General features: G+C 36.5%; 1 protein-coding gene across 23 annotated transcripts in view; it reads right to left on the reverse strand.

The window, feature by feature from the left end:
- LOC105471068 (peptidylglycine alpha-amidating monooxygenase) overlaps window positions 1–12,150 on the reverse strand; it is a 279,410-nt gene that overhangs the window by 122,480 nt on the left and 144,780 nt on the right. For all 23 annotated transcript variants that reach the window (XM_071098668.1, XM_071098666.1, XM_071098664.1 and 20 more), the window contains one exon: window positions 5,036–5,093. In XM_071098668.1, coding sequence (XP_070954769.1) covers window positions 5,036–5,093 — 58 coding nt within the window. The remainder of the gene's footprint in view (window positions 1–5,035; window positions 5,094–12,150) is intronic.

Raw genomic sequence — 12,150 nt, forward strand, 5'->3', positions numbered from 1 at the left:
TTCACCCCTTCGCATATTCAAATAGGTCATCTTCAGAGGTCCAGATGAAATCCTGCGTACCTTCATCATGAAATTTTCTCTGACTAGACCAACTCATAGCGATCTTTTAAGGGTTGACTACTAAAGTAGTTCCTGCTGAGGAGGTGGTAGGTGGGGGAAATGTAGCATTTTAACATTTCTGCATTAAAATAGCTATATCAACATGTCAATTAATTTCTGGTGATCATTAGATGTACCTAATTGAAGACATTAGAAATGGTTCCTATTCATCTCTCACTGTTTTTTATTACTTGAGAAAAGCTGAGGAGATGTTGGGTGTTGTCAATTTGGAACCATGTGTATTTGGGTGACCAAAGGATAGAAGACATTTAAGAAATACTCTGAGACTCTGAGACAAGGTATATAGCAACAACTTCTCCTACATGATTATGACCAAGAAAAATGGGCTTTATCTACTCATCAAAGACCTCTACTATATATATCTTATTTGTGTTCTTCATCATAGCTCTTGCCAAGTAGCTTTCACTAAGAAACTAAGCGTTTTTCAGGGTGATTGGTGAAAAATACTCAGTGATCATCTGTGAGACAGAGATTACTCATTATTTATGTCGGAAAGAAGTCCTAGTTGAAGACAGAAGAGAAAGGATACTTAGTCAACTAACTGGAAGCAGAAAGGTAACAGAATGATTGCATGCGGATGAGGACTCACACACATGTACACACACATATGCATAAGCTACTCCCCTCTATTTGCTGCTGCCAAAGCCATAAAACATGGATATACGAGCAATGTACTCTGCCCAGACCTCGGTCTTTATGTCGGACTATCTAGTGACCCACAAGCATGATCAAAATTGAATTGTTCATGCAGTTCTTGAAGTATCCGAACATCATTTGATCATGTGCTTTGTTTAAGAAATGTCATATTTGGAACTATTCAAATCTAACTGTGCAATTCTGCAACAGAAACTGTTCTACATTCAAGAGAGAAGCCCAGGAAAATGAAAAACAATGAATCATTAGATTAATTTTATTTGTTTCTAAATTCAATGGCTTCTAGCTCATTTGTGTAGTGCAATTTGATAGATAGGGACCTGTCATCATTCACTAAGGAAAAGACACAATTATTTACAGGTCATCCATGTGAGGGAAAGCAAGTGGATGAAGATGACAGTCAAATTTCTTGGCTGAGTGGGCTGCTGTCAGAGCCAATTCCTCCGAGTGTCTGTAAAACACCTTTTAGACAGCACCACAGTTCAGTGGTCAAATGCAGATATTATTATACTTTCACCCATTCAAATTCTATGGTTTCTTATTAAAACAACAAACAAAAACAATGCCCTAGGGAAAGCTATAATTTCGTTCAAAATATAAAACATATTTTTATCTTCATCACTGCATTTCTCTAAACACCTACTGTAATTCACATTCAATAGTTAAATACAGATATATAAACACATCATACATGCTATATGTTCATATGTAAATATAACAGGCATATATACATATGAGTTCCATGATGACTGTGATGGTATTTGCTGAAAATTTAGAAGTATGTTTAAGATGGGTTATATAACTAGCATATAAACATAAAGCCAAAAAGTGAGTTATTCAAATCCAATTTTGACTTTTAACACCATCAAGAGAGTCTGTCCTAGTTCTAATAAACAATGTAAATTGTATTGTCTTTTGTAATTTTCTTCAGAAATTAGAAAAGTTCAAGGAGAAAGTCCTTTTTATATGTTTTAACACTTTTATTCTTGTCTACAATTCTACTAGCCTGTGACTTCCTTAAACACGCAACATACTTCATATCCCTATTACCCAATAACTTACATGCAGCAGAATTTTAAGTTTGCTGAATTAATGCACAATGGCTTTTCATAAACACAAGCAAAACAATGATTCCTTATATTAGAATATAATTCAAGGTAAAAAGGTAAATTATCTACTATTTGAAATGTTGAGTCAGAAAATGGCCAAACAAAATCCCTTTTTAGTGTTCACTCATGTATTCAGCAAGCAATTATTGAGTCAGTGCCATATCCTGCTGGAATACAAAAGTTTAAAGAGGCACAGATAATGAAAACAGAAGGTATAAAATCATTAAATGTCTAAAGGAAAGAATAAACAAACAGAATGACTATGAGAAATAAAAAATAATTTAAAACAGAAAAGAACGAACAAAGTATTATGCGTTTTTACAGCTCTTCATTTGCAACCATGTCTAATCTCAGGATAAGGCATCCTGAGATCAGGAATTTGGGACAATTCACAAAAAGGCTATAGCTTCTGTTAGTCACCAGATGCCATCAGAATCCGTTAGAATGGAAAAAGCCTAGGTTACCCTTTAGGCAAAACTTTCACTCTGGGAGTCTGGAAAAGCTATGTACGGTCACTCTCCCAACATATAACTATATATCCAAGCCCCTTTCCTTCTACAAATCTTTAAATCTCCACGTGTACTTGTTATTTGTTTTGTAAGATGGTTTGAGGTTTACTTTTCCTTTGGCAAAATTGGACAGAGTGTATCCAGTAGGGAGTGAAGGTAAAGGAATGAAAGAATAATTGTATTTGATGTGAGGAAGGAAGAACGGTGCTGCTCTTGCTATATTTCAGCTCCACCTATGCAACTGATAACTTTGCTCATTTCTTCCTTTGTATCACTGTCCCCACACCCAAATCTGAAGTACGACTAGGTTAATACACAGCTAGTAAAAAGCTTGGGCAGATTCCTTAACCTCTCTGACTTTCTGTTTCCTTTTCTGAAAACTGGCTTAGATATGTTTAGCTTTCAGTATCTCAGTGTCTGGCAGGCCCTTAGTAAACAACGGCAGGTAGTGATGATGGTCATGGTCTAGCCATTACATAAATGAGAATGCCATACAAACTAGTATCTTGGCACCTGATTAAATCACAGAGAGAGATGTTTCTGTCTCTGTTTCTCAAGCTATGAAATGAGACTATCTATACAGGATTGTCCTAAGAATTAATGAGATAATACATGCAGAATTTCCTTTACTTACTCTTTTATATAAATGATTATTTGCTAATTGTCCCTAGTTTTCCATTTTCCAGTTCTAATTTGTCTAGACTTAAACTTCTGTGGTTGCTGAATTATGTAAACAACAGTAACCACAAACCACCTGGGCATAGTTCATTAAAGGACTCACACAGAAGATGAAACAACCCATTGTGAATAGGGAACAAAAAGTTTCAATATTCATGCAATCCTCCAAGTAATAAAGAAAGGAAGAAATACTGAAAATAGTTATTAATCTTAGAAGACCTTTTAAGGACCTTAGAACTTGGAACAGTTTAATCTCAGAAGAAAAGTGCCTAAGAAAGTATGAAAACATTTAGCCCTCTGGTTCTAATATAGACCTTTATGTGTTTCCTGTGAATATTTTACTTGACTGAATATACTCACTTGTATTTTTTCATTTTAAATTATGTGAACGTAAACACATTTATAGTAGGAGAGCAATAACACACAGGATATATACTTATAGTCCTTACAGTCACCGGTTCAAAAATCATATACTACCACCAATCTCCAGAAACAAACCTATTAATGTGAGACGTGTAATACTGCTGTAACACAAGACTACCATATTTACACAGGGGTGTAGGGTGGCCTTTTCTTCATACCTGGTTTGAAAACAGGACTCAAAACAACCCCTTCAGGGTTGGACAAAGAAAATATAAATTAGGAAAGAAAAATTCATGTAAAATTCCTTTTGTGAGTGAATATTATGTTCTCCTAGATCACCAAGTATGTGAATATGAAATTAAGGAAAGCTTTATGGCTAGGATTTTAATTATGAATTTATGTCCTAAATAATATTTAGTGTTACTCAAAGCACTACAATTAGAAACTTAAATTATTTTTGTCTTTAAAGATAGTTCAGGATATGGGAGCACTTGGCTTCCTAACTTTTTCTCGGTAATGTCCAAATATTATACAAAACAACCTCATCAGTGTTCAACTTTGTACGGTCTTTCGTTCTTAGGAATTAACTATGCAGCAAATTTTGTTGAGAGTGTTACTAAAGGTTGTATTTTCTGTTGTGATTGCCACCAACGTATGTGAATAAAAAAATGCACATTGCTCTGGCTTTGCAGGTCTATAATGCCCATTCCTGTGGGAAACACCTCATAAAAATTCATCCTCAGACTGCCCCAAGGCTACTGTACACATTTCACAATTCACATAATGGCCATTTCAGACAGCCCACTTGAAGATTAGTCTCAAGGGACCAAAGTACTACTACCATCACTTTCTCTCCAAAATCAACATCTCAAATGTTTTAAAATGAAGCAGAGAAAAGCCAAATACATGAGTAATTTGCCAATCACAGCCCTTCCCTAAACAGTTAAATGTCTGTCATAAGGGATGTTTAAATGGAAACAACCTAGAGGGAAACAGATGGTGCTTTGTCACTTTTCCTCTTCGATTTAAAGGTTCAGTTGGGGAAGAATCTGTCATTTAAGCTTTCTCTTATTCTATAATACAAACAACAAGATAAATGTGCTTTCTTCCATTTCTTTTCTTTTCTGGCTCTCCTTTCCCTTCTCATCCCTTCCTCCCTCCCTCCCTCTTTCCTTCCCTCCCTATCCATCTACCTGTCTGACAGGTAAAATCTTACATTCACCAATGTTGATTCTAAGTGCAGTCGATTTATAGCATGAACCAGCAGGTAAATAAGCTGTCTGTTGAGTGGAGCGGAATTAAGCATCTTGCCACAGACAGAAAGCCAATACTATACAAATGGGACCACACAGGATTGGCGGCCATCGACATCTGCATGCAACTCCTTAACTACTATTACTCACGAATCTCTCCAGATACAGTTTGTAATCTTTCCTCTCAGAGGCTCTCTCTAGTTTGTTTCTGCATTAGGCATGATAAATGCATTTTGGAAACTGACAGTAAAAGATTAATATGTTCATAACCCTCAAAGAGAACCTTTCACTGATTTCAAATCACTGCCCTTCATTCAACTGCTACTCCCCCAATCCAATTAATACTTACTCACGAAGGCTTCCTCATCCACTGGTAATCGCATCGACATGCAGAAGTATGTATCAGACTATTAAAAAAAAAAGATTAAAAAAATCCAAATTAAACTCTTGCTAGTAAGGAAGAAACAATAACTATTAAAAAGTGGCTTCTATGACTGTAAAAAGTACTCAGTGAGGGTAGGTTTCCTGCTGAGGGCTGAGTGGCAGGTTAGTGGAAGGGCTAAGTCCAGAACTTAGATACCCTAAAAGTTTGTCTAAGACTCTTTCCTAAACAACTTTAGATTCTATTTATAAAACCAATCATCATGAGTGGTATTTCTAATACTGTCTAAGTTAAAAGGCAAAATTTTAGATGCTTTTATAAAAAGAGTAGAACAATTTAATGCACTTGCTTTTAAAATGGTAGAAGTTAGTTTTGACCATCTTTGCCATTTGCAAAATTAAATATTTAATTTCCTGAATCATTTTACAAATGCCTCAAATATTAGAGAAGTACAATGAATAAAAGTTGATCTTAAAATTGATTATTTTTGCTCTCCCTTAATTTTATTTTATGTAATACATTGAAGAAACCAACATTAACTCAAGCTATTGTTTCTTTTCTAGTTATTGGTCTCATCTAAATGGTCAGTTTTTCACTATCAAATATGTTAATATCAAGAATTTTTAGTGATAAAAATTACAGTTTAAGGAGAATAAGATTCAATGAATTCCACTTCCTTAATGGAAATCCATACACAATTAACTGTGTGCTATGGTTAATAATATGCCCAATACAAATATAGGTTGCACTCATTTAATAAGTCATGCTTCCTGGATTATTACTGCACAGAGCTGGAATAATCAGATTTCACTAACATGGATAGAAATCATTTGGTATTTCTAAACCTAATAACTAGCACCAAAAAATTGTGAATTTTGTACCTATGTTTCTACTTCTGTGTTAAAAAACAAGGAGGTTCAAGTACACATCAAACAAATATCTTAAAACTTGAAAAATTACTGAAATGTGATTTATTCTTAGTTACTACTTTTATATATGCCATTTTCTTCTCATTTCAGCATAGTTTCATTTCTTAGAAGTCTTTATAATTTAGATTCAACTTTATTTTGCCAATAAGGAAACGTGCTGATTTTGTCTACCCTCTCCTCGCAATACATACACACACGCACACACACACATTAAGAGACATGAAGAAACACATTAGCATAGTTTCTAACAGCTCACAGCTGCACCCCTCATGTGACCCCATCACCCTTTAAGGTGCCCACCCAAGAAAGTTCAATGCTTCCAGAAGATTTTACTATTTGTTCTAGCCAAAACCTGGTAACAAGCATAAACCTCTGAACCCTCTCTTAGAGCAGTTACTTCAGAAAGCTTGCAACTATAAATCCTTTCTCTGTTCCTTTGAGATGTAAATCTTCTACCACCTAAAAACGTCTTCTTACATTCAGGGAGATAACTGCACAGCTCTCAAGTCCAGTAGGCACCTTGTTCTAATTGACACCACTGCCTCCTGTCATAAAGACATAATGAGTTTGCTTCTTCTCCCAAATAACAAACCCAGATGGCCCAGCCACATGGACCAGCTCCCTTTCACATCCTTCAGTGCCTTTCCCTCAGCACACCCCAGCTTCTAAAAGGTCTCCTCCCTTTTGTTTTGGCAAAGTTAGGTTCACTTCACACTGGACCCACTTCCCTACTGCAATAGTTACTACTGAATAAAATCTATTCTTACCACTTTAAGTGGTGTTGGCTTATTTATCTTGGACACCAACAAGTGCAGGAGCTGGGATCTGAACATAGGCACTCTATGCATTATACTAATATATTCAAGATCATTCCAAGCAATGTGACAAATAATGACTTAAAAGCAAATACAAAAGTAAATTTAAAGCACCTAAGCATATATTTACAATGAAAAAGGATCAAAAGGTTATGATGAAATGAAAAGGAAACAGAACTTCTTTTTAATTTGGACTAACAGGTTTTGATTTTACTCTATCTTTGATTTTATTGTAAGTCATTTCATCGCTTATGGAATAGGGAAGTTACAGGCATACATAGATATATCAAATTTAGCAAGTTGGTTCTCAATTTAAAAAAATTAAGTACAATGATGGTTACATAAAATACAGAGAATAAAGGAACTTGTTATTTATACTTATAATTCATCAGATCCATACTATAATTATTATTTTTTACCATCAGCTGCCCAATTTAAAATGAGAATAATTTGAAAATGTCTTTCATCTAGCAATTTCTATTTTTTGGCTTATAACTTATCTAATACTGAGAATCCGTTCAGATTTCAGCTATTTCTTTCCTAAGTTGTTAAAGCCAGTTGAAGAAAGAGACAGGTGGGGGAAAGGGACGGGAGTGGAGAGGAAAGGAGAGGAGAGGCGAGGCGAGGCGAGGAGAGGAGAGGAGAGGAGAGGAGAGGAGAGGAGAGGAGAGGAGAGGAGAGGAGAAGAGGAGAGGAGAGGGGAGGGGAGGGGAGGTGGGAAGGAGACCCTCTGCAGGGGACAACTATCATACACAAGTAGAAGTTTCTATCGTAGTTATTTTCCATGATAACACTATTTGGTAGGTATTACAGACACCATTTTACACATGGCAAAAATGAAGCTACAGATGGTAAGTAATTTGTTTGCAGTTAAAAAACAATCTAGAAATTGGTGAAATGGAATTTGTACCCAGGTTATTAAAGCACTTCTCTTTCCACTATGGAAAGATAGCTATTAAAAGGTTATTTTTCAAACCTCTCTAGAAAAATGTTGTCAGTTCTTAGGCACAATTTCAGTTGTTTACTTGATTAATAGGAGAAATAAGGGAATCAAAGTAACATAAAATTTAACAGGAAGTTTTAGTCCAAGTACCCTAAATTTTCAATAGCACCTGAGAACATTTCATAAAAGCTTGTTGTCAAACTGCAATGAACTAGATTAGAGCCACAGCTATTTAATTTTGTCACTATTTTGTTTCTGCAAAGTTATTTGAAAATATACACATAATTCAGATCAATGTTTCTCTGAAACACATTCTGAAGAGACAAAGACAGCACCTTATTGCCCATTATAATAGTCTTTTCCTACGAACACACTGTCCTAGTAAGGATGCTTCTATAATTCAACCCAAACTACCAGCACAACCCTTCACAATTTTCCATTTATCATCATCATGAATCCTCTTTTTTTCTCTGTGGAAAGAACATTGTATCTGAGCTTGGTGCCAGGGGACTGTCTGTAAAATACTACAGATTCAAACTGCTAACATAAGGCTCAGATATACAAAAAGGGAGAAATAATATGAATCTACATAGCCACGGTGCCCAGTGCTATCTGTTTTGGCACATCAGCCGAATCTGAATCAAGAGGGATATGATATTGCTGATGCTTCTTTACTGATGCTACTGGGAACTATCCAAGAAAAGCACATTTTTCTAACAAAAGAAGATAGTGTGCTAGAAATAAAAAGGCCTTTATTACTATAACACTCCTATAATATCCTATTACTACCCATTTTTAACCAAGAGTTCTCTTATAGCATTCTTTATTTTGATTTAGTCGTTTGCAAGACAGAGATGTAGTGGTTTCTATGGAAAAGGAAGTTAATAAAATCAACTGCTTATTGAAATTATTATGAGACAAACAAAATCTCTGTATATTATTACATATGAAAATTGTTCACATAAACCAGTAATTTTTATTTGGGGAAACCAAAGGTACCATTCAGATTCTAGTGTTGAATACTATGATTTGATCCTGATTGGGTAATAACCTTTTATTGTACAGAATCCTCCCAGAATACCTTTCTTAAAGACTATTCAATGTGATGACACAAAGAGGTGTACAAATAAGAACGTAAGGCAGTTTCATCTGGTTATGGCCCTTTTGCTTATTTCTGTGGCTATTTGTAAATTGGTTGTTCCTCGTAAATAGGCCATAAGTCATAGAAATATTATATTGTGTATAGTATGGTCTCTGGTAACTTTTCTAAGTCATCACTTATTTAATAACCAAAACACCAAACAATAAAAGTAAAAGTAACTATGAAAGATGGAGAGATTAATTTGCTTAACTATAGTAATAATTTCACTATGAATATGAATATTAAAACAGCACGATGTACACCTTAAATATATGCAATAGGAGTAATCAAAACCCAGAACCAGTGGAACCATCTTGTGGTGGCAACTGTGACTGTGTGCCTCAGAATAGCTGATCAGAAAGTTGGCAATAGTCTCTATACCAACCCCTGATTGTGTACATTTTAAATCCAACCCAGACAAAATGATAAGGACCCCTAAAGTCCTACATTTCCACATATTACTCATTTAGGGTTTGAATAACTTGCGTTTTGGGAAAAACTAATGGAAATCTCAAGACTGTTGGTAGTTCTGTCTATCCAACAAGGAAAATGTATGGAAAGTGATCAAGCCCCTTTGGCCAGGATTTCGATTATGAGAGAAAGAAAACAATTGGAAAATTATTTTTCAAAGTTTTACTTTAATTGATCCAACTATGTAACAGAATCAAATTGCTGTCTCCCAAAGTGTTTTTAATGCATGCATAGTAGGCTCACACTAACTCAGTGGTATTTGTACTGTCCACCTCATCCTAGCATAAAAGGATGCTAGAGCAAAGGAAAATTATCCCAAAGCATAAAAGATTTTCTGAAGCAAAAAACTCAAGTTTAAATAATCCATCTCTCTGAAGCCAGAATTAATAACATAAAACACTTAATAACATAAAATTCCTTAAACTATCACTATTATATGTAGTCTATCCTTGTTTTCCTTTCCCTGTTGTCTTTTTCTTACCATTTAATTTTTTAAAGATGTTATTATATTTCTTTTTTTTTTTTTTTTTGAGACGGAGTCTCGCTCTGTCACCCAGGCTGGAGTGCAGTGGCCGGATCTCAGCTCACTGCAAGCTCCGCCTCCCGGGTTCACGCCATTCTCCTGCCTCAGCCTCCCCAGTAGCTGGGACTACAGGCGCCTGCCACCTTGCCCGGCTAAGTTTTTGTATTTTTAGTAGAGACGGGGTTTCACTGTGTTACCCAGGATGGTCTCGATCTCCTGACCTCGTGATCCGCCCGTCTCGGCCTCCCAAAGTGCTGGGATTACAGGCTTGAGCCACCGCGCCCGGCCGATGTTATTATATTTCTTAGGCTGTGGAAGACATAGTCATAGTGAAGATTGTATGTTAAAATGTTCCCAAATGATTCTCCAAAATGCTTCACTTTTGTCCTTACCACTATACTAGTTCCATCCCCTATCAACATTTTTCCCAACCTAGCATGTAATCTTGTAACAGTGTATGTCTAGCATTCTAGGCATTTAGAATAATATCTGACACATACTGGGAGCTCTAGAAATGGTTGCTGAATTTTGCACATATCTACTTCTTTTGGTGGCAATAAACTCACAGTTTAAGAAAGGCTGTATTATAGATGCTGCCTAATTAGGGTTTTATACAGCATCACTTTTTCATATGAATTTTATCCTTCAGTTGATTCATCCCAGAATCCCATTTGCATTTTTAAACTATAATCACACTGTGGCTGATGATGAGAAGATTCTCAACGCCAAGTAGTTCAAATGGAAGTGACTCTCTTGGCAAGCGCTCTTCTATGGGAATTACAAATATGTACGAGCAAACGATGAGGGGAAAATATTTTGGTGAGGGAACAGCTGTCTTAGAGCTTTCACATACTTTCACTTATGAGTAAACAAAAAGGAACATACTAATAATCTACTATCATTAACTGCCTATCATACAGCAGGGTGGCGATAGCGGTAGAAACCTCCTTGGATTGCCTGTGATGGGGACTGGGGAGTTAACATGAAGGAAACTGTGCTATTCTGAACAGGGATTGCTGACCATTTCCACTACTCACCTTTCCCAACCTTAAGCTAGTGGTTCATGCTTTTCATCAGGTTCCCCTGAACATGGAATCAGTCAATCTTCTGAACCTGGTGCCAACATTTATTCACAATGATATTCCTCTCCTTTAACACAAATGATTAGAAACTAACTGTACGTATGAAATCTGTTTGTGGACACTTCAGAACAGGAAAGACTCCTCAATCACCACCCCAAACACCATATTTCTATGCTAAGTGGCTTATATTTGATACTGAGATAATATAGCTTCATAGGAGAGAAGCTCTAGACTTGAATGGGTCTGTCCAATATTTTACTGCCAAAGTTGCGTTCTATTCTCTTGAAATTTATTTTATTTTATTTTATTTTTTGAGACGGAGTCTCGCTCTGTCGCCCAGGCTGGAGGGCAGTGGCCGGATCTCAGCTCACTGCAAGCTCCGCCTCCGGGGTTTACGCCATTCTCCTGCCTCAGCCTCCCGAGTAGCTGGGACTACAGGCGCCTGCCACCTCGCCGGGCTAGTTTTTTGTACTTTTTTTTTTTAGTAAAGACGGGGTTTCACCGTGTTAGCCCGGATGGTCTCGATCTCCTGACCTCGTGATCCACCCGTCTCGGCCTCCCAAAGTGCTGGGATTACAGGCGTGAGCCACCGCGCCCGGCCTCTCTTGAAATTTATAATGAACCATCAGAAAACAAAGTGGTCTTCTCAATTTCCGTATTTCCCCCGCTCCCGGGGCCTATTCTAATTCTAATATATCTTGCCATAGTCATCTCATTAATACTTGCCTACCTTTAAATCTCTTTCAGTGGCTGCACAGAAAGTCATTCTTCTACCCATCCATTCATTCACTTAGCAAATATATATGATGAGCGATTCCCAGGAACCAGACACTGTTCTACATTTGTAAAACTGTGAGCAAAAGTATACATGGTCTCTGCCCTCATAGAACTTACAGTCTACTAGTTTAGGAAAGAAATAGTCACACATAAATGTTAAATTTTTACTGTTTTAAGTGCTACAAAGAAGAAATACAGGTTGCTACAAAAGCTAATAATTCAGAGGAAATAATTTAGGTCAAGGGGGTTGGCAATGTTTCAGCATAAGAAATAGTATTTTCAAAGGCCGTGTAATTGGACAGAACTTGGTGTGACAGAAAAAACAAAAGCCAGTACGCACAGAGGAATGTGTTTTAAATTGGACTAGGCATGTAGATGTGGCACACAATGCAGGGCCTGTA

The sequence above is a fragment of the Macaca nemestrina genome, chromosome 6 (genome assembly GCF_043159975.1).
Source record: "Macaca nemestrina isolate mMacNem1 chromosome 6, mMacNem.hap1, whole genome shotgun sequence".
NCBI classification, from domain to species: Eukaryota; Metazoa; Chordata; class Mammalia; order Primates; family Cercopithecidae; genus Macaca; species Macaca nemestrina.